We start from the raw sequence: 22,835 nt of genomic DNA on the forward strand, positions 1-22,835 counted from the left end.
TGTCTACGCCAAGCTTGTTTAACCCCTTGCCTGAGTGGCAAGCGGCCCATTAAAACATTATGAGATTCCCCCCCGCCGCAACTCTTTTCCTTTAGGTCATCAGCTATCATTAGTGTATTTTATGTATGGCCCAAGGCAATTCTTCTTCCCGGGGAAGCCAAAAGATGGGACACTCCTGCTCTAAATCTCAGTTTAAACTCCTGAGAGACACATATTGTTAGTGAAACCGCAAAACTGGTACAATTTAGGAGGATAATTTGGCATCATTTATCAAAACTACAAAAACATGGCATTTGCACCAGTAAGTCCACTTTCAGGCATTTATCCTACAGATGCACTTGCGCATCTGCACCAAAAAGTGGGGTCTGTCTCCCCTAGCTCGGCCAGAAGCCAGGTCACCCACCCTCCGTCACTCGGGGGCCAGGACTCCTCTCCCTGCCCCCTCAGTCAAGGCCCTCTCGGTCCGGGAGGAGCTTCACACCTGGGCTAGGTTGGGGCTGGGCGCGCCTCACGTCAGTTGGAAGCAGGTGGGGAAGTCCCCGCGGCCTCGGGGTCTCGTACGCCTGCCCCCAACACCGGCCGAAGCCAGTGGCGACTCCATTTTTTTTTCTCTCTCTCTCTCCTGGGGAAGGGAGGACCCGCGCCGCCGCGAAGCACAGCGACCCCGGCCCTGACCCCAGCCGCCCGCCGCCGGTGGGCGGGGCTTGGCAGCCCAGCGGGGCGGGGAGGGGCGGGGCTCGGGGCGGGGAGGGGCGGGGTTCGGGGCGGGGCCGGCGTGGTGATGGCCCGGGTTGTCGCTGCCGCCGCCACCTCAGAAGCAGGAACCGAAGTCGCCGCCGCCGCCGCCGCTGCCTGGGTCGCCGGCCGCCCGCGCGCTGGCTCGGTCGGGGCCCGCAGCCATGGAGGACTTCATCGTGATCTCCGACGACAGCGGCTCCGAGAGCTCCGGGGGCGCCCGCCCGGGCCGGTCGCGGAGGCTGCGCCGGGCCCTGTCGCGGACCCCCGGCGCCCTGCCCCGCCGGACCGTGGTGAGTGAGCGTCGCCTAGTCTGGGGGCGCGCGTCTTCGCAACCCTCTGCTGGGCCCGCCGCCCCCTTCCCACCCCCTTGCTCCTCACAGCTGCAGCCACTTCCCGCCTTACCTCCTTCCGGGCCTCTCGGGCCCCGGGGAGCGCGGCGGGCCGGGGCAGGGACACGGGCGGCCGGGCCTCCCGGGCTCAACGCTGAAGCCCGAGAGGACTGCGGCTGGAAAGCGGGCGAGCACATGGACGAGCTCCTGGCGCGCCTGCTGCAGGGGCCGGGGTCTCAGGCCGGGGCCGCGGGCGTCCTCAGAGCCTCGGCGGGACGTGGGGGCTCGAGTGTACTGGCCCTGGCTGAGGCAGGAAAGCGGGAGCCCGTAATTGTTGGGCCTGTGGTGGGCACAGATGCGTGCAGGGAGGTAACAGGAGCCCAGGCTGGGAGGGAGAGAAGCGCGGGCCTGGGCCAGATGGTGGCCGCGCTCCAGGGCCTGACTGCAGAGCGAGGGGCCCGATTTTGAAGTTGTGCAGAAGGGCGATTTATTTCCTCAGCAAGCAATTACCCCGTACCAAGCCCTGAAGGAACAGAGAAGGAAACCTCGCGCACTATTTCTGCTTCCCCCAGAACCCTTTCATTTTTCTCATTCATGAGGTGGTGAATTATCTGCCTTTGGAGAATCCTGCATAGATGTTGATTGAATCCCTACTATGGACCGATGTTGCAGGGGCTGGGGCTACAACGGCGAACACAACATCCATGGTCCCCTCATAAGGTGATACATTCATCAGGTGGTTACTGAGGACCTTCTCAAGGGGTGGGAGGTGGAGCTTTTCTCTCAGAAGGCTTCCAGCCATCTCCCCAGCCTCCCAGAGCCGTCCCCCGGAAACACAAGGATTATCAAGCTGATGTTATGTGTATAGATCATACAGTTTACCATGCTTCCTATGCAAATACTCCTTCAAGACGTTTCCTAGCTTCTGCGGCCCCTGTTCCCTTTCCAGCTAGTTTACAGTCCGTAAACCTCCATTGGGTTTCTGTGCCCGAGGTACAGTGCCAAGTGCTAGACGATCACTATAGAATGAATAGCGTACAAAACTAGTTAATATATATTATTTTTCAAGCAAGAGGGATTCTCAGTACGTCTTAGTAACAAATTTAGTTGAGTTAGGCAGCTCATGAAGTAGTCAGAAGAGATTTCCAAGACAGAAATGACCCGACTTCATGAGTGAATGGGTATATCTAGGGCTGTCGCTGAATGTAGCGGACATAATGATGCACAATAAATATTTGTTGGATGAAGGAACGATTGAAAGAATATGGGGAGAGAGAATGGGTTAGATGGATGTTTGACAAGTATAAGAGAAGTGCATATAAAAGTAGCAGCAGGCTTGGGATGAAGGAGATGCTGAATTCAGGTGGGACCTGTTGGATTTACAGTGTTAATAGGAAATGTAGATGGATGTGGCCAGCTCAGTAGTTGGAGAAAAGGCAAGAGTGGAGATATTTGGAAGTCATGCAAACAGAAAGGAGTATTGAAGGCCTAATAGTGACTGAGATCATCAAGGAAAAGAGTAGAGAGAGAAAAGGTGGAAGGAAAAAAATACTGCTTTCCTCCTAGTTCCTCCTCATTCCTCTAGCCCCTTCTCTCAGTACCTGTTTAACTTTGTCCTTCTCACTTGCTTCCTTTCCTCCCAAGTGTTGTCCATTTTCCCTCGTTCTGGTCCAGCTTCTCTCTTCAGTGGTCGGATGCCATCGTTATCCTAGTCTTTTGTGGTCTTTCACACACGTACATGGGTGTGCTCTCTCACTGTTCCTCTCCCTTGTGACCACTCAAGCAAGCATTTTGATCTGGAGCCTTTGAGTTGAATCGAAATGAAGGGCACGTTCCAGAGAGCAGTACCCAATTTAAATCATGCTTCTCCAGATACTTATTCCAGCTCTCTAAAAGTTCCAAGCTTATTCTTGTTTTATCTTTTTTGCAAGTTAGATAAGGGTGGTATGATAACCATGTAAAAGATCAGAGGCATTGAGAGACTTACAAGGTTATAAAGTCTGCCCTTTTTTCTGTAGCTTTTCCTGACGGCTCTGAGGTCAGAGAGGCTTCTGAATCAATATCTCCAACATAGCATAACTCAAACTCAACTATTTGAGTTTTGGAAAGTTCTGTCAGCTCTCAGCTTTTGAGCCTGAGAACATTAATGCTTACCTAGCAGGATGGTTTTAAATTTTTAATGAGACAAATGCAAGGAAAGGGTCTCATATAAATGATAGCTTTTGCCACTTTTTGTGTTGTTTCTAAGCCCAGGCCTGTCCCTCTTGAGCTTCACAGGCAATGAGATAAAAGAAGCAACTTTCACATCTTTCTTTTTTTTTTTTTTTTAAATAAATATTGACTAAGGGAAAGTAACTTGCTTGAACTTAAGAAAGCCATATCTAATAATGAAGTTGACATTTCTGAACTCTTTATTCTTAACCCGGGCTTTAGTCTTCACTTAGTTGATGAGGTGTGTTTCTGTGTTTATTGTGGCTTTTTAGTTTGGGGGTTTTTGGTTTTTTACTTATAAAAGCAGAATATTTTCAGATAGTTAATTTTGTTGAACTAATTATACAATTTTTATAAATGTATAAAGAAGAAAATTAAAATTGCCCATAATCTCACCATCCAAAGATAACCAATGTTAACATTTTGATGTATGTCTATGCAAATGTTTACTTGTGAATGCACATGTGAATACATACATACCTATGTGTCCTCCCCATACATGTTTTTATGACCTCCTCTTAATGGATATTATGCCTTCGTTTCTAAATTTTCTCTAAGAACCCAGTGAAAAATTCCTTCATAATCTTTATACTCTTGTTCATTTGTTTATTAAATTCCTCTTAGAAGTTAGATTGCTGAGTCAAAAGGTGTGCCCTACTTTTGATATATGTAGCTAACCCTTGAATAACATGGGGGTTAGGGTTGCTAACCCCCCGTGCAGTTGAAAATTTACATATAATATTTGACTCCTGGAAAGCTTAACTACCAGTAGCCTACTGTTGACTGGAAGCCTTACCAATAACATAAGCAGTCAGTTCACTCATGTTTTGTATGTTATATGTACTTTTATGATAAAGTAAGCGAGAGAAAAATGTTAAGATCATAAGGAAGATAAAATACATTTACAGTACTATACTGTATTTGTCAATACCATAAGTTTACATCATCTGTTTCCAAGATAAATCATCTGCCTGAAATAGTGGACAACCACAGCTGCAGACCTCTATCTATGGTGCATCTCAAGCAATTCAATTTTCCTTATGATGTCATGACTTTTCTCTGCTTCCTGGGAGCACATCCAGCATCACTAGTAGGATTTTGTATGGATTTAATGGTGTTATTCAAGGTTTACGATATTACCCTACACATGATTTAAAAAAAAAAAAAAAGTGGAAAAAAAAAAACCCCAGGAGAGAACACTTTTTACTGTAATATACAGTTTAGTGGAAAGTAATGCAGAAATTGATTAGTGTGACATGGCATTTTAAGTGGATACTCACCACACTTGAGCTCACCACCACAGCAGCAGGAGATGTCTGTGGTAGTAGTACAGTATTATCACAGTAGTACAGTGTATTCTATGGTTAATTTTATGCAGTTGTGATACAAATTAAGAAAATCAAAAATAAATTTAAAGATGTGATTTAATATTGCATCTTTACATTTCTGTCAACTGCAAAGGTCACCATGTATGGTCAGTAAGTGATTGTGTGCATAAATTTTGATAAAGTTTAACTTTGTATATTTGTGTTGACTTTATGGTAGTAAATGGATAGAATAGGCTAGTATCTACATGTATTTTATGCATTCAGGACATATCTTTTGCTTAGTTTTTTTCCATTTTTATAGGCTATGGAGTTCGCCTGTGAGTTTTTCAAATTGTTAGAAATCCAAAAAATTTTCCAATATATTTCTTGAAAAAACTCTCTTGTAAGTGGACCCATGAAGTTCAAACCTGTGTTGTTCCGGAGTCAACTGTATTGCCAAATTTCCTACAGAAATTGTGCATTAATATTCTTACCAGTGGTATATGGCCAAGCATATCCCTTTCTCTGCTTCCTAGTCACCCCTAGGTATTGTTAAGTTATTCCATAAATATTTATTGAACACTTATTATATACCAGGCACTCTTAGAGGTGCTGGGAATACATCTGTGAAAACCAAGTCCCTGCCCTCATGGAGATTTCATTTTACTGAGGAGAGACAAATAGTAAACAACTCCATAAATGTAATGTCAGGTGATAATACAGAGTGTTAGGAAAAAAAATAAGGTATTTTTTTTCTTTTAATCTTTGCTGTTTGATAGCCAGATTCCATAAGATGTCATTATTTTTAATTTTTTTCATCGATTATGATTCATTTATTCAATAAGTATTTATTGAGCCTATGCTGTAACCCTGGGAACCACAGGTGAACAAGATGATAATGGAACTACATTCTGCTGTGGAAAGATAGGCAGTAAACAAACTAACAAATAAGAGAACAGTATAATAGAGGGTAACTTTGGTGGGATTGGGAACATTTGATGGTGTTTTCAGAGAAGGCCTCTCTGAAGAGTTAATATTTGATATGAGACTAAAATGACAACAAATCAGCTATGAGATCTAGACGAATAAGGCATTGTCAAAGGGAACAGCAAAAGCAAAGGCTTGGAGGCAGGAATAAGTGTTCCGGTAAGGAATGACTTACTGGAAGAATGGAAAGCCAGTGAGGCTGGAATGTAACGACTGATGGACAGAGTCAGAAGAGATGAGAAGTAGCTAGGTTAGGTTATAGGGCTTTGGAGACCACAATAAGGAATTTGGATTTTATTGTAATACAGTAAGAAATCTTTGAAGGTTTAAGCAGAACAGTGACATGATTTCATTTACTTTTTTTTTTTTTTTTTTTGAGACGGAGTCTTGCTCTGTTGCGTTGCCCAGGCTGGAGTGCAGTGGTGCGGCTCACTGTCACCTCCACTTCCCAGGTTCAAGCGATTTCCCCCGCCTCAGCCTCCTGAGTAGCCGGGACTACAAGCGCGCCACCACGCTTGACTACTTTTCGTATTTTAGTAGAGATGGAATTTCACCATGTTGGCCAGGATAGTCTAGATCTCCTGACCCCATGATCCACCCACCTCGGCCTCCCAAAGTGCTGGGATTACAGGCGTGAACCACCGCATCTGGCCTTGATCCACATTTTTTAGAGATGACTTTAGCTACTGTGAAAAGAAAAGATGGTAAGGTAGGGAGACCATATAATTTATCATCCAAATGGGAAACTTCTGCAAATGAAAAGGGATGCTAACTGGACCAGGATGTCAAGCAACAGGTGAAAACTGGAACTGTCCCAAACAAACCAGAAGTGTAGTCAGTAGTCGCCCCACTGTAAGAGGGGAAGAGTGAAATTAGGGAGATCAGTTAGAAGGTTGGCTGTAGTAGTCCAGGTCAGAAATAATTGTAGCTTGGACTGGAGTGGTGGTACAGACTGGGAGAGTGGAGGGATGTAGATATATAGTGAATAAAATCAACAGGTCCTGATAACTTGGATGTGGATAACAGGGGGAAAGGAAGGAATTAAGAAGGATGCCCTGAGTTCTGAAGCAACTGAATGCATGTTGGTGTCATGCATTGAAATGAAACAGACTTGGGAGGAACAGGGTTAGAGGAAAGATTCAAGAGTTCTGTTTTGAAGGTATAAAACTCATGATGCCTGTGGAATAGCCAACTGGAGATGCCAAGTATAACATTTGTACTGAGTTTAGAGCTCAAAAGAAAAGTCCTCACTAGAGACACAAATTTAGTCTTTTTTTTTTTTTTTTGAGACGGAGTCTTTGCTCTGTCGCCCAGGCTGGAGTGCAGTGGCGCCAACTCGGCTCACTACAAGCTCCGCCTCCTGGGTTTACGCCATTCTCCTGCCTCAGCCTCTCGAGTAGCTGGGACTACAGGCGCCCGCCACCTCGCCCGGCTAGTTTTTTGTACTTTTAGTAGAGACGGGGTTTCACCGTGTTAGCCAGGATGGTCTCGATCTGCTGACCTTGTGATCCGCCCGTCTCGGCCTCCCGAAGTGCTGGGATTATAGGCGTGAGCCACCGTGCCCGGCCAGTCTTATTAGCATATAGGTTATAGTAAAGTCATTGGCCTGGATAAAATTATCTAGGTTGAGGCGACAAGAGGAAGAGCATCCAGGACCTAGCCCAAGGTAACATAGTGCATAGCCCAAGGGAGGAAGAGCAACTAGTGAGGTTGGAGATAAGGGAGTGTGCTCACATATAGTACAGCCAGACATCTTGCTTATGTTTATTGGAAACACATAGGGTGTGTGTGCAAATTCCCTATGCTTGTCGTTTGCTCGTTTTTCTGTTGGGGTGTTTTAATGTTTCTTTCTTTTTTTTTTTTTTTTTTTTTTTTTTGAGACGGAGTTTTACTCTTGTTGCCCAGGCTGGAGTGCAATGGCGTGATCTTAACTCACTGCAACCTCCACTTCCGTGGCTCAAGCAATTCTCCTGCCTCAGCCTCCCAAGTAGCTGGAATTACAGGCATGCGCCACCATACCCAGCTAATTCTGTATTTTTAGTAGAGACGGGATTTTACTGTGTTGGTCAGGCTGGTCTCAAACTCCTGACCTCAAGTGATCCACCTGCCTCGGCCTCCCAAAGTGCTGGGATTACAGGCGTGAGCCACCGCACCCTGCCAACATTTCTTACTCATTTGTAAAATCTACTCATGTATTAAAGACTGGTGTTGGTGGAATTGTATCTCCCAAGAAGATGTGCTGAAGTTCTAATCCCTCACTACCTCAGATAATGACCTTATTTAGAAACAGAGTCATTGGCAGATATAATCAGTGAAGATGAGGTCGTGCCAAGTAGGGTGAACCCTTAATCCAACATGACTGCTGTCCTTATGAGAAGAACACGTGAAGACACGGGAAGAATGCCGTGTGACAGTGGAAGCAGAAACTGAAGTTATGCAGCTGCAAGCCAAGGAACACCGAGGACTGCTGGTGACGTCAGGAGCTAAGAAAAAGGCGTGAGACAGATTCTTCCCTGGGGCCTTCAAGAGAACATGGCTCTATCGACACCTTGATTTCAGACCTTTAGCCTCCAGAACTGCAAGAGGATAGATTTCTGTTGCTTAAATCCACCTAGTTTCTGGTGATTTTTACTAGGAAACTAATATAGCCTCCTGTCATACATGTTACGATTTTCTTTCAACTTTTGATTTTGTTTTTGTTTAATTACAGAAGTCTTGCATTTTTATATAGTCAATTCTACCACTCCTTTATGATTTCTTAGTTGTCATGCTTATATCAATCTAAGTAACAGACAGCGACTCTCTAAAAAGAAAGTTATATTTATTCAGGAATGGCATTGCAACAGGAGTATGTGAGCCATAATAAACTATGTATGTATTCAGGGAGGTAAACGAAGGCAAAAGCTTTTAAAGGAAAAAATGAGGAGGATTACATAATTGTTTAGAAATAATTATCCTTGTCTACAAGGATTAATAACAAGGGTGGCTCCAGTCCAAGGTCAGGCAGGCAGTTGCTGGGCAGACATCCTCATGGAAGTATTTTTTTCTGCAAGGTTGTGTTTTTTGCAGAGCCTTTTGTGGTACTTCTTATCAGGCATTTGTGCATAATAATCTTCCCTTCATGGCCTTCCCTAGCTCTGTTTTTCAAGGTCTTTCTTTCTTTCTTTCTTTCTTTTTGTAACACAAGGGACTCCATTTTGATACTAACAACTCACATTTCCCTCATTTGATCTAGATGTTTTCCCAAAAACATCACCAATCAGCTTGTATAATAGTTAGGTTTTTGTGTGTGTTTTGGGGTTTTTTGGTTTTTTTGTTTTTTGCTTTTTTTGAGATCTCACTCTGCCACCCAGGCAAAGTGATCCCGGGTCACTGCAACCTCCGCCTCCCGGGTTCAAGTGATTTTCCCACTCAGCCTCCCGAGTAGCTGGGATTACAGGCAAGCGCCACCATGCCTAGCTAATTTTTAATTTTTTATTATTATACTTTTAAGTTCTGGGATATGTGTGCAGAACGTGCAGATTTGTTACATAGGTATACACGTGCCATGGTGGTTTGCTGCACCCATCAACCCATCATCTACATTAGGTATTTCTCCTAATGCTTTCCCTCCCCTAGCCCCCCACCCCACAATAGGCCGCGGTATGTGATGTTCCCCTCCCTGTGTCCATGTGTTCTCATTGTTCACCTCCCACTTATGAGCAAGAACATGCAGTGTTTGGTTTTCTGTTCCTGTGTTAGTTTACTGAAAATGATGGTTTCCAGCTTCATCCATGTCCCTCCAAAGGACATGAACTCATCCTTTTTTATGGCTGCATAGTATTCTATGGTGTATATGTGCCACATTTTCTTTATTCAGTCTATCATTGATGGGCATTTGGGTTCATTCCAAGTCTTTGCTATTGTGAATAGTGCTGCAATAAACATACATGTGCATGTGTCTTTATAGTAGAATGATCTATAATCTTTTGGTTATGTACCCAGTAATGGGATTGCTGGGTCAAATGGTATTTCTGGTTCTAGATCCTTGAGGAATCACCACACTATCTTCCACAATGGTTGAACTCATTTACACTCCCACCAACAGTTTAAAAGTGTTCCTGTTTCTCCACATCCTTTCCAGCATCTGTTGGTTCCTGATTTTTTAATGATGCCATTCTAATTGGTGTGAGATGGTGTATCATTGTGGTTTTGATTTGCATTTCTGTAATGACCAGTAATTATGAGCTTTTTTTCGTATGTTTGTGGGCCACATAAATGTCTTCCTTTGAGAAGTGTTTGTTTATATCTTTCACCCACTTTTTGATGGGATTGTTTGTTTTTTTCTTGTAAACTTGTGTAAGTTACTTGTAGATTCTGGATATTAGCCCTTTGTCAGTTGGATAGATTACAAAGATTTTCTTCTATTCTGTAGGTTACCTGTTCGCTCTGATGATAGTTTCTTTTGCTGTGCAGAAGCTCTTTAGTTTAATTAGATCCCATTTGTCAATTTTGGCTTTTGTTGCCATTGCTTTTGGTGTATTAATCGTGAATTCTTTGCCCATGCCTATGTCGTGAATGGTATTACCTAGGTTTTCTTCTAGGGTTTTTATAGTTTTAGGTTTTACATTTAAGATGTATTTTAATCCATCTTCAGTTAATTTTTGTATAAGGTGTAAGGAAGAGGCCCAGTTTCAATTTTTTGCATATGGCCAGCCCGTTTCCCAACACCATTTATTAAATAGGGAATTCTTTCCCCCTTGCTTATTTTTGTCAGGTTTGTCAAAGATCAGATGGTTGTAGATGTGTGGCATTATTTCTGGCCTCTGTTCTGTTCCGTTGGTCTATATATCTGTTTTGGTACCAGGACCATCCTGTTTTGGTTACTGTAGCCTTGTAGTATAGTTTGAAGTCAGGTAACATGATGCCTCCAGCTTTGTTCTTTTTGCTTAGGATTGTCTTGGCTATACAGGCTCTTTTTTGGTTGCATATTAACTTTAAAGTAGTTTTTTCTAATTGTGTGAAGAAAGTCAATGGTAGCTTGATGGGGATAGCACTGAATCTATAAATTACTTTGGGCAATATGGCCATTTTCACGATATTGATTCTTCCTATCCTTGAGCATGGAATGTTTTTCCATTTGTTTGTGTCTTCTCTTATTTCTTTGAGCAGTGGTTTGTAGTTCTCCTTGAAGACGTCCTTCACAGCCCTTGTAAATTGTATTCCTAGGTATTTTATTCTTTTTGTAGCAATTGTGAATGGGAGTTCACTCATGATTTGGCTCTCTGTTTGTCTACTATTGGTGTATAGGAATGCTTGTAATTTTTGCACATTTGTTTTGTATCCTGAGACTTTGCTGAAGTTGCTTATCAGCTTCAGGAGATTTTAGGCTGAGACAGTGAGGTTTCTGAGTATACAATCATATCATCCGCAAACAGAGACAGTTTGACTTCCTCTCTTCCTAATTGAATACCCTTTATTTCTTTCTCCTGCCTGATTCCCCTGGCCAGAACTTCCAACACGATGTTGAATAGGAGTGGTGAGAGAGGGCATCCTTGTCTTGTGCTGGTTTTCAAAGGGAATGCTTCTAGTTTTTGTCCATTCAGTATGATATTAGCTGTGGGTTTGTCATAAATAGCTCCTATTATTTTGAGATACGTTTCATCAATACTGAATTCATTGAGAGTTTTTAGCATGAAGGGGTGTTGAATTTTATCAAAGGCCTTTTCTGCATCTATTGAGATAATCATGTGGTTTCTGTCATTGGTTCTGTTTATGTGATGGATTACATTTATTGATTTGCATATGTTGATCCAGCCTTGCATCCCAGGGATGAAGCCAATTTGATTATGGTGGACAAGCTTTTTGATGTGCTGCTGGATTCAGTTTGCCAGTATTTTATTGAGGATTTTCACATTGATGTTCATCAGGGATAATGGCCTGAAATTTTTTTATTGTTTCTCTGCCAGGTTTTGATGCTGGCCTCATAAAATGAGTTAGGGAGGAGTCCATCGTTTTCTATTGATTGGGATAGTTTCAGAAGGAATGGTACCAGCTCCTCTTTGTGCCTCTGGTAGAATTTGGCTGTGAATCCGTCTGGTCTTGGGCTTTTTTTGGTTGGTAGGCTATTAATTACTGCCTCAATTTCAGAACTTGTTATTGGTCTATTCCAGGATTCAGCTTCTTCCTGGTTTAGTCTTGGGAGGGTGTATGTGTCCAGGAAATTATCCATTTCTTCTAGATTTTCTAGTGTATTTGTGTAGAGGTGTGTGTAGTCTTCTCTGATGGTAGTATGTATTTCTGTGAGATCAGTGGTGATATCCCCTTTATCATGTTTTACTGTGTGTATTTGATTCTTCTCTCTTTTCTTCTTTATCTGGCTAGCGGTGTATCTATTTTGTTAATCTTTTCAAAAAAACAGCTCCTGGTCGGACATGGTGGCTCACGCCTATAATCCCAGCACTTTGGGAGGCTGAGGTGGGAAGATCACAAGGTCAGGAAATCAAGACCATCCTAGCTAATACGGTGAAACCCCATCTCTACTAAAAATACAAAAACAAAATTAGCTGGGCATGGTGGCGGACGCCTATAGTCTACTCAGGAGGCTGAGGCAGGAGAATGGTGTGAACCCAGGAAGTGGAGCTTGCAGTGAGCTGAGATAGCACCACTGCACTCCAGCCTGAGCAACAGAGCAAGATTCCGTCTCAAAATAAAAAACAAAACAAAACAAAACAAAAACCGCTCCTGGATTCATTGATTTTTTTGAAGAGTTTTTCATGTTTTTACCTCCTTCAGTTCTGCTCTGATCTTAGTTATTTCTTGTCTTCTGCTAGCTTTTAAATTTGTTTGCTCTTACTTCTCTAGTTCTTTTAATTGTGAGGTTAGGGTATCAATTTTAGATCTTTCCCGCTTTCTCCTGTGGGCATTTAGTGCTATAAATTTCCCTCTAAACACTGCTTTAGCTGGGTCCCAGAGATTCTGGTACATTATGTCTTTGTTCTCATTGGTTTCAAAGAACTTATTTATTTCTGCCTTCATTTCATTATAAATTACTTCATTTTGCTATTCAGGAGAAGGTTGTGCAGTTTCCATGTAGTTGTGCGATATTGAGTGAGTTTCTTAATCCTGAGTTCTAATTTGATTGCACTGTGGTCTGAGAGACTATGATTTCCATTCTCTTGCATTTACTGAGGAGTGTTTTACTTCCAATTATGTGGCCAATTTTAGAATAAGTGTGATGTGGTGCTGAGAAGAATGTATATTCTGTTGATTCGGGGTGGAGAGTTCTGTAGATGTCTCTTAGGTCTGCTTGTTCCAGAGCTGAGTTCAAGTCCTGAATATCCTTGTTAATTTTCTGTCTCGTTGATCTGTCTAATATTGACAGTGGGGTGTTAAAGTCTCCCACTATTATTGTGTGGGAGTCTAAGTCTCTTTGTAAGTCTCTAAGAACTTGCTTTATGAATCTGGGTGCTCCTGTATTGGGCGCATGTATATTTAGGATAGTTAGCCCTTCTTGTTGCATTGATACCTTTACCATTATGTAATGCCCTTTTTTGTCTTTTTTGATCTTCGTTGGTTTAAAGTCTGTTTTATTAGAGACTAGCATTGCAACCTCTGAGTTTTTTGTGTTTTTTTTTTTTTTTTTTTTTTTTTTTTTGCTTTCCATTTGGTTGGTAATTTATTCCTCTATCCCTTTATTTTCAGCCTATGTGTGTCTTTGCCCATGAAATGGGTCTACTGAATACAGCACACCAATGGGTCTTGACTCTATCCAATTTGCCAGTCTGTGTCTTTGAATTGGGGCATTTAGCCCGTTTACATTTAAGGTTAATATTATGTGTGAATTTGATCCTGTCATTATGATGCTAGCTGGTCGTTTTGCCCATTAGTTGATGTAGTTTCTTCATAGTGTCGATGGTCTTTACAATTTGGTATGTTTGGCCAGGCATGGTGGCTCACCCGTGTAATCCCAGCACTTTTGGAGGCCGAGGTGGGCAGATCACAAGGTTAGGAGATCGAGACCATCTGGCAACATGGTGAAACCTTGTCTTTACTAAAAATACACATATTAGCTGGGTGTGGTGGCGTGCTCCTGTAGTCCCAGCTACTCGGGAGGCTGAGACAGGAGAATGGCTTGAACCTGGGAGGTGGAGATTACAGTGAGCCAAGATTGTGCCACTGCACTCCAGCCTGGCGACAGAGCAAGACTCTGTCTCAAAAACAAAACAAAAACAATTTGGTATGTTTTTGCAATGGCTGGTACCAGTTTTTCCTTTCCATATTTAGTGCTTCCTTCAGGAGCTCTTGTAAGGCAGGCCTGGTGGTGACAAAATCTCTCAGCATTTGCCTGTCTGTAAAGGATTTTATTTCTCCTTCGCTTATGAAGCGTAGTCTGGCTGGATATGAAATTCTGGGTTGAAAATTATTTTCATTAAGAATGTTGAATATTGGCCCCCACTCTCTTCTGGTTTGTAGGGTTTCTGTAGAGAGATCTGCTGTTAGGCTGATGGGCTTCCCTTTGTGGGTTACCTGACCTTTCTTCTGGCTGCTCTTAATATTTTTTCCTTCATTTCAACTTGGTGAATATGACGATTATGTGTCTAGGGGCTGGCTGCTCTTCTAAAGATACTACTAGAGAATTTTTTCATATTTTTAGTAGAGACAGGGTTTTGCAATGTTGGCCAGGCTAGTCTCGAACTCCTGACCTCAAGTGATCCACCCACCTCGGCCTCCCAAAGCTCTGGGATTACAGGCGTGAGCCACTGTGCCTGCCAATAGTTCAGTTTTGATATCCCTCAGTACCAGGATGGACCTATCCTGGATTGTTGGTCTGATTTCATGTTGGAGGGAGTCATTGACCACTAGGAGTCAGTGTCAAACTCTTTTAGCCACATTTGAGCAACAAGGGAGGTTTGGAGGGAGTGGCTCTCAAGCTAAGTTTACCTAGAGTTAATTATTAAGTTTAATTTAATCAGTTCCATAGGTGTTTCCTATCACCTCAAAGTGCTGGGCCAGCATTATTCTGTTAGGAGTTGTAGTTTGGCAGAATTTTAACAAGTAATAGCTACAAAGTTTAAAAAGAAAAATACAAAGTAAGATGATAATCTCAGTTTGTGTAATAGTTTTCAGCCATGAACCTAGGCTTCAAGATTCAATTGAACTTTTGAATCAATTGAATAAATCAGATGACCATGGATAACTAGGTGACACATTTTGTAACCATGTGACCTGTTTTCTTATTTTGCATATATGGGTCTCAACTTTCTCAAAGGTCTTTATCTAGGTACAGCATAAAGTATTAGCAGCAGCACAGAAATTTCCCTATTTAACTAATAGATAATATAGACCAATTTTATCATCTAGGATCCCATGACTAGGTGGAGTTAAAGCAGAGAGAGAGCAACAGTTGTATTAGGGATGTTGCCAAGGTCACCCACTAGATGGACTAAAGGATCCCTTAAACCAGTTTCTGTCAAGTTACCAACAGAAGCTGCTGATTGTGAAATTTCAGTTACACCGTTATCCTGCCAAGTGGAAAAGGTAGGATTAAGAGGAGTAGGAGTCTGATTCTGTAGTCTTGTTTTAACATCTAGGGAAGCAGCTGTTGGCAGCATGAAAATGCCAACTTATTGTCCTGGTTTGCAGTTGTGAATGTCTCTGGTTATGGCACTGGATGGTTTGGTGAACTTTCTGTATGACCCGTCATCAGCCGTGAGACTTGCCCCTTAAAATTGATCTAGTTTTAGCTTTTAGGATTTCAGGAACAGAGCAGTTCGTGTTTTTAGTAATTTCATGGAAGAAAGTAAGATTGGAGGAATCTAGAAGAATTTGAGATTTAGTTCAGTCTACCAGTATATAACAGGAACTCAAAGACAATGCTCAGGGCTATAATCTAAGAACAGATGTATTAACAGCCTTATTCACTGTAATGCTGGGAACCCTTGAAGCCAGGCCTTACATGCACATTCTCAAATATGATGCTCTAGTGAAAGCCTTAGTAATATATATAACCAATGTTTCCAACTACATCCTGTTATAAAGAGAGAGCAAATTTTATTAAACTTATGTAAATAATTCTTGCCATAAAAAAATAAGAATACTCATGGATAGTTTCTAAATTTTAGAGGAGTCAAATAGGGACAAAAAAATGTTTCCACATTTGTTCACAAAAGTATACCAAATTACTGTAAATAAGTAGCTTAAGAGAAAGAAAAGTTTTCCTTAAATCTAGAAAGCAAAATATTTAAATAAAGAACCTCGCCAGGCGCGGTGGCTCATGCCTATAATCCCAGCACTTTGGGAGGCTTAGGGGAACAGATCACCTGAGGTCAGGGGTTCGAGACCAGCCTGGCCAACATGGTGAAACACTGTCTTTGCTAAAAATACAAAAATTACCCAGAGTGGTGGCGGACACCTATAATCCCAGCTACTCCAGAGGCTGAGGTTGCAGTGAGCTGAGATCGTGCCACTGCACTCCACCCTGATCAACAGAGCAAGACTCCACCTCAAAAAAAAAAAACCGATAATGTTTCAAATAAAAGTCATAAAAACATTACCTTCAAGACCAGGTGCCATAGCTCGTGCCTGTAATCCCAGCACTTTGTGAGGCTGAGGTGGGCAGATCACCTGAGGTCTGGAGTTGAAGACCAGCCTGACCAACATGGAGAAACTCCGTCTCTACTAAAAATACAAAATTAGCCGGGTATAGTGGCACATGCCTGTAATCTAAGCTACGTGGGAGGCTGAGGCAGGAGAATCGCTTGAACCCGGGAGGCGGAGGTTGCAGTGAGCCGAGAGTGCGCAATTGCACTCCAGCCTTGGCAACAAAAGCGAAACTCCCATCTCAAAATAAAAATTAAAAAGAAGAAAACATTCATTCATTTCTTAATCTCATGTAATTAATTTTTGTTCTGCTTAATGTTGATTAGTAGTTTCATGAATTCATCAATTTCTTCATTACAGTGCTGAAAAAAATGTTAGTCCATTGATCTTTGTTACTAGGAATCTTTAAGAGTACTTATTAGAGTCTTTTTCATGCATCTCATTGCAAATGCTTTTAGAGAAGAATCATAACTGTGGATGAAAGAGAATAGCTATGGTTAAAAATCTGATGAAAGTCTACCATAACCAGAAAATGACAGGGAAATTTGATTATTTTTGTAGCATACAACATAGTAACCAGAATTGTGACTGACATATTAGATTTTTAGGAATTTTATGTAATATTGGAAGAAACATATCAATAATATACCCATAAATGTAATTAATAAAAGATCTTGTATCACTTATCATTTGACACTGCTTTCTGTACAATTCAGTATCTCAAATAAGCCTGACTTAGTTCAGTATCTCTCTTTTATAAAGCTTTGAGAAGTTCTAGGACCCTCTGCTACATCCCAAAGTTAGTTCAAGGTCATAAAGACTTAATTTAGAATGTGATCCTGGGGAAGCCTGCTAACAATGTCAAAAGATTCAAACCGTGATTACAGATCACTGTGAAACAATAGTCATTCATTTAACTGGAGTGATAAAGGCTTAAAAACAATGTAGAAAGTTACATGGATATATTTTTTAAAAATTATTTTAACTCTTTCAAAGCTCAGTTTTCCTAAGTATTCAAAAAACCTAATAAAGACAGTATAAGAAATTATCTTGACAAAACATTAAATCTTTGTTTTTCAGGCCAGTTACCAAAAAGGTAAAGAAAAACTTCTTATAGTATGATTGCTGCTTCTTATGGGAAGCCTGTTTAGGTAAACTGGAAGTCAAGCCTGATGAAAAGATACTTGAATTTAATCAGACACAGGAAGAGTGTGTCCAAGGTTGTAAGCTTATACACCATATTATAGAGAACTTCAAATAGGAAAACTAGTAACTTGAGTAAGGGAATAGGAATACTGTTGTCCCTCGGTATCTGCAGGGCATTGATTTCAGAACTAACTGCAGATACCAAAGTCTTCCCTTCCCCAAGTCCCACAGTTAGCCCTTGCAGAACCCACAGATGCAAAAAAGTCAGCCCTCCATATACATGGGTTTCACGTCTGAAGAATAGTGTATTTTCAATCCATGTTTAATTGAAGAAAATTCTCATGTAAGTGGACCCACACAGTTCAAACCCATGTTGTTGAAGGGTCAACTGTACCTAGCTCTTAGTAAAGCATGGGAAATGTTTGGGTTACATGGAACAATTGAGGCACATCAAGAAAGCCAGGGCCAGGCACTGTGGCTCATGTCTGTAATCCCAGCACTTTGGGAGGCCGAGGCCAAGCTGATCACTTGAGAACAGGAATTTGAGACCAGCCTGGCCAACATGGCGAAACCCTATCTCTACTAAAAATACAAAAAATTAGCTGGGTGTAGTGGCGCACTTTCGTAACCCCAGCTACTCTAGAGGCTGAGAAAGGAGAATCGCTTGAACCCAGGAGGCGGAAGTTGTAGTGAGCCAAGATCGCACCTCTGCACTCCAGCCTGGGCGACAGAGTGAGACTGTCTTTTAAAAAAAAAAAAAGTAAGAAATCCAAGAGCACAGAATCAGGATATACTGGAGGAAAACATAATTTATCTAGGCCTTCAAGATAGAACATTTCAGTGTCAGGCCATAAAAGCAGAGTTAGAGCTGGAGAAAAAAGTTACAGAAGATGAAAAAGTTAAAAGAGAATTATCACCTCACCCAAACAAAAAGATATACCTTCTCAAGGAGAGAAAGCGAAAGACCAAAAGGCAGAAATGTCAGACCTGCAAATCACATTAAACAAGATACAGCAAAAGTTTAACTACTGAGATATGAATCTGAGAAGCTTCCACAGGAAAACTCTACCTCAAAACATGAAATTACCATTTTAAATGAAGAAGATTCATTTTAAAACTGATATTAGAGAAATGAAGACTGAAAAACAAAAAAAAAGCTGCAGTTCAGAAGATGGTTGAAAATTTAAGAAACAAAGAATTAGGTCAAAATCTCTTGCAAATTTTATTAAAAGCAGATTAATACTCCGAGAAAACATTGTTCTAATATAGGAGATCAAAATTTTAGTTTTCATATCAATGTGTATATAAATGTATATACACACATATGTTTCTTAATTGAAGCAAAGTCTTTAGAACAACTTATAAGTACGTTTCTTCTAATTATAGCCAACTTGGTCACCACAAATTTCTTTTGTAAATTCATCCTTCGCAAATTTTCCGTGACATACTCAGACCTTCTATGGCATGTTTAGACCTTTAGTTTTGTCCTTCTTAAATAATTAGTCATTTTACTTAAGGATAAAATTTAATTTCTTGCCTTATTTCTAAGACAACAACAAATCTAAGACTTGCTTATTCATTTTAAAAACAGCTTTTCTAAAAAGAAACACTACCACATGAAATGCACACATTAATTATAGGATACATCCCGGTTGTATATGTATTATGGAAACCTTCCAGATATTAGATTATAAAATATGGTGTTATCAATTGTGTCAATCATTTTAAAATAATTATCTTTTCTCCAATTATTTGTAACTCTTTTTTTTTTAGAATCTCACTCTGTTACCCAGCCTGGAGTACAGTGGCAGAATCATAGCTCATTGCAGCCTTGAACTCCTAGGCTCAAGTGATCTCTTGCCTCAAGTCTCCTGAGTAGGCAGGACCATAGGCATGCACCACCATGCCTGGCTAATTTTTTAAATTAACTTATTTATTTTTTGGTAGAGACAGGGTCTCACTATGTTGCCCACACTGGTCTTGAACTTGCCTCAAGTGGTCCTACCACATCAGCCTCCCAAAGCACTGGGATTACATGTGTGAGCCACCACACCTGGCCTGTAACACATTTTTATACCAAATTATTTACTTGTGTTTCTGGGTTTTCCATTATGTTTCATTGATTTCTTTATTCAATACCATAACTTCCCTGTTTTATTTTTATAGTTTGATATATCTTTTGGGATTTCATAAAGCAGTGTATGTGTTAGGCTGTTCTTGCATTGCTATAAAGAAATCCCCGAGAATACTCATCTCTCACCTTATGCAAAAAATCAATTCAAGGTGGATCAAAGACTTTTATATAAAATTTTTTTTAAATTAAAAAACAGAAGAAATACCTGAGACTGGGTAATTGATCAAGAAAAGAGCTCACAGTTCCAAAGACTGTACAGGAAGCATGGTGCCAGCATCTGCTCACCTTCTGAGACTTCAGGAAGCTTACAATCATGGTGGAGGGCACAGTGGGAGCTGGCACATTACATGGCGAGAGCAAGAGAGTGAGAGTGGGGGTGCAAAGGTGCCACAGACTCAAACAACCAGATCTCGCATTAACTCGTTATTGTGAAGACAACACTAAGCCATGAGGATCTGCCCCCATGACCCAAATGCCTCCCACCAGGCCCCACCTCCAACCTTGGGGATTACAATTCAACATATGGGGAATACAATTCAACATATGGGGAATACATACATATGTATGTATGTGTCTCCTTACTAATTTTCAAAAAAAAAAAAAAAAATCTTGGCTATTTGTGCCCATTTATTCCCCCAAATGAATTTTAGAATAATTTTGTCAAAGACTGCATTAGATTGTTTCTTTGAGTCATATAATTATTTGTTGCATGGGGTTGTCCTATGCACTGTAGGATATTTAATAGCATCTCTGACCTCTACCCGCTAGATGCCTGCCAGTAGTAACCCCTCAACTTGTGACAATAATCAGAAGTGTCTCCAGACATTGCCAAATAGCCACTGGATGGGGGGTGAAATTGTACCAGTTCAGAACCACTGCATTAGTTTTATAAGTTAATTAAAGGAGAATTAATGTCTTTACAATATTGTCTTTCTAAGCAGAAGTACAGTATAACTTTCATTTTATGAGATTTGCTTCTTGGTGATCAGTAAAACTGTAAGACTTCCTGGGGTTTGGTGCCCTTTTGTGGAGCTAGTGTTTTGATTCTGAATGACTATGAGCTATGTAGGGTTAAACATATCAATCATGGTAAGCATCACATAATAAGAATAGCTGGCATTTATGCCAGGCACAAGTCAAGTGCTTTACTTCGATTAACTCATCATCTTCGCTGCAACCTCATGAGGTAGGTAGTATTATTATCCCTGTTTGGTAAATGAGGAAACTAAGGTAGGTTCAACGAGATGCTAACTAGTAGAGCAGGTTTACCACCACTTGTCTCCATCTTTAAGATCCTGGGGCAACTTTCAAACCTCATGCCAGGTTTCCAAGGGAACATCGGGTGGAGATGCTAGTAGTAAATGGTTAAGTGGAAAAAAGCAAGTCACAAAATATAATTCTATTTTTTAAATGGATGGTTTTGAAAAAATAGACCCACCAGAGTTTTTTAATCTGAAAATTGTTTTTCAAAACTCCTTTTTTGTTTTTTTGGTTTTTTTGTTTTGTTTTATTTTGTTTTAGATAGAGTCTCGCTATGTCACCCAGGCTGGAGTGCAGCGGCACGATTGCGGCTCACTGCAACCTCCACTTCCCGGGTTCAAGCACTTCTCCTGCCTCAGCCTCCTGAGTAGCTGGGATTGCAGGCATACACCACCACACCAAGCTATATATTTTTTTTAACTCTTATCAGGTACTTTAAAAAATTACCTTCTCTTTCTCAACCCGTTCCCCCAAATATTATAAGTTAGTGAACTTATTAATATAATATTCAGTACAGCTGTATGGAGCTGCCATAGAATAGAAAGCAAAATTCATCTACATTTTGAATTTAATACATCAGATGTGAAATTAACTTGGGTCTTAAATCAAGTTCAGCTTCCTTGTAAGCCTACAGATTACTTCCAACATCCCTCATTCATCCTGAGCTGTCTTTGGGAGGTTGGTGGGTCTGGCTACCCATGAAGGCAAAGTGTTCCTTCCTGACTGGAAGGAATTTAGTTTTGTATTTTTACGTTAGCTAATTTGTAAAGTATTACCTTATTCCAGTGGGTCTTTTAATAACAGCTTTATTAAGGTATAATTCCATACCATACCATAAAATTCTCTTAGTTGTGCAGCCATCACCACTATCTAATTTTAGAACATTTACTTCATTCCAGAAGGAAACCATGTACCCTCCAATGGGTTCTCTGGTTTGCTTATGTTTTAAAGGTGCATAATCATATCATTCAAAAATTAATTTTTCCTATTTTAAATTATAAACATTAGGCTGGGCACGGTGGCTCACACCAGTAATCCCAACACTTTGGGAGGCTGAGGTGGACAGATCACTTGAGTCAGGAGTTCGAGACCAGCCTGGACAATATGGTGAAACCCCATCTCCACTAATACAAAAAATTAGCCAGGCATGGTAGTCCAGCTACTTGGGAGGCTGAGGACTAAGAGTCGCTTGAACCCAGGAGGCAGAGGTTGCAGTGAGCCAAGATGGCTCCACTGCACTCCAGCCTGGTGACAGAGCGAGACTCCATCTGAAAAAAAAAATTATAAACATTATTTTTAAATTGTAAATAGACCAGGCGTGGTGACTCAGGCCTATAATCCCAACACTTTGGGAGGCTGAGGCGGGCGGATCACTTGAGGTCAGGAGTTCGAGACCAGCCTGGCCAACATGGCGAAACCCCATCTCTACTAAAAATACAAAACTTAGCTGGGAGTGGTGGCATGCGCCTATAGTCTCACCTACTCTGGAGGCTGAGGCATGGCAATTGCTTGAACCTGGGAGGTGGAAGTTGCAGTGAGCCGAAATCGTGCCACTGCACTCCAGCCTGTTCAACAGAGCAAGACTCTATCTCAACACTAATTATAATAATCAAAAGTTGTAAATAGAGGTAGGAAATTCTTATGTAAGAACCTGCCCCTGTCTATTTCTACTCTAGATTACTACAGTTTTTGTGTATTGCTCCAGAAATTTTCCCTGTGTGTGCACAAACATATATAGGTGTATAATTGTTTCCCAATGGGGTCATACTAACTTTTTTAAACTGCTTATTATAGGCATTAAAATAAAAGCAAAAAGAAAATTTATATATATTAATATATATAATTAGTATATATGTTTTAAAATTAAAAATATATATAATAGACATTTTAAAAATTCGTACCACATTCAGACCATTATTCATTTTGCTCACAATAGTATTCCCAGTGCACAATATGGTGCCTGGTACATTGTAAGTATTCATTCAATAATCATTTTATCAGCTGCATGTTATTCTAATGTTAAAAAATGTTATTCTAATGTTAAAAAGTCATGTTAAATTACTCAGGAATAGAAAACCAAACATCGTATGTTCTCACTTATAAGTGGGAGCTAAAGATGCAAAGGCATAAGAATGACTTTGG

The 22,835-nt window shown here is 41.0% G+C and overlaps 1 protein-coding gene across 15 annotated transcripts in view; it reads left to right on the forward strand.

Moving 5' to 3' along the window:
* The first annotated feature begins 813 nt into the window (after positions 1 to 813).
* The window catches only part of SIMC1 (SUMO interacting motifs containing 1), a 91,147-nt gene continuing 69,125 nt past the window's right edge, over positions 814 to 22,835 (forward strand). For all 15 annotated transcript variants that reach the window (XR_012414371.1, XR_012414372.1, XR_012414375.1 and 12 more), the window contains exon 1: positions 814 to 1,028. Coding sequence is in view for 3 of the 15 variants with exons in the window: in XM_005558578.5 (XP_005558635.3) it covers positions 900 to 1,028 (129 nt within the window). In the remaining 12 variants the exon portion in view is untranslated. The remainder of the gene's footprint in view (positions 1,029 to 22,835) is intronic.

This window comes from Macaca fascicularis, chromosome 6 (genome assembly GCF_037993035.2).
Source record: "Macaca fascicularis isolate 582-1 chromosome 6, T2T-MFA8v1.1".
In the NCBI taxonomy this organism is placed as follows: domain Eukaryota; kingdom Metazoa; phylum Chordata; class Mammalia; order Primates; family Cercopithecidae; genus Macaca; species Macaca fascicularis.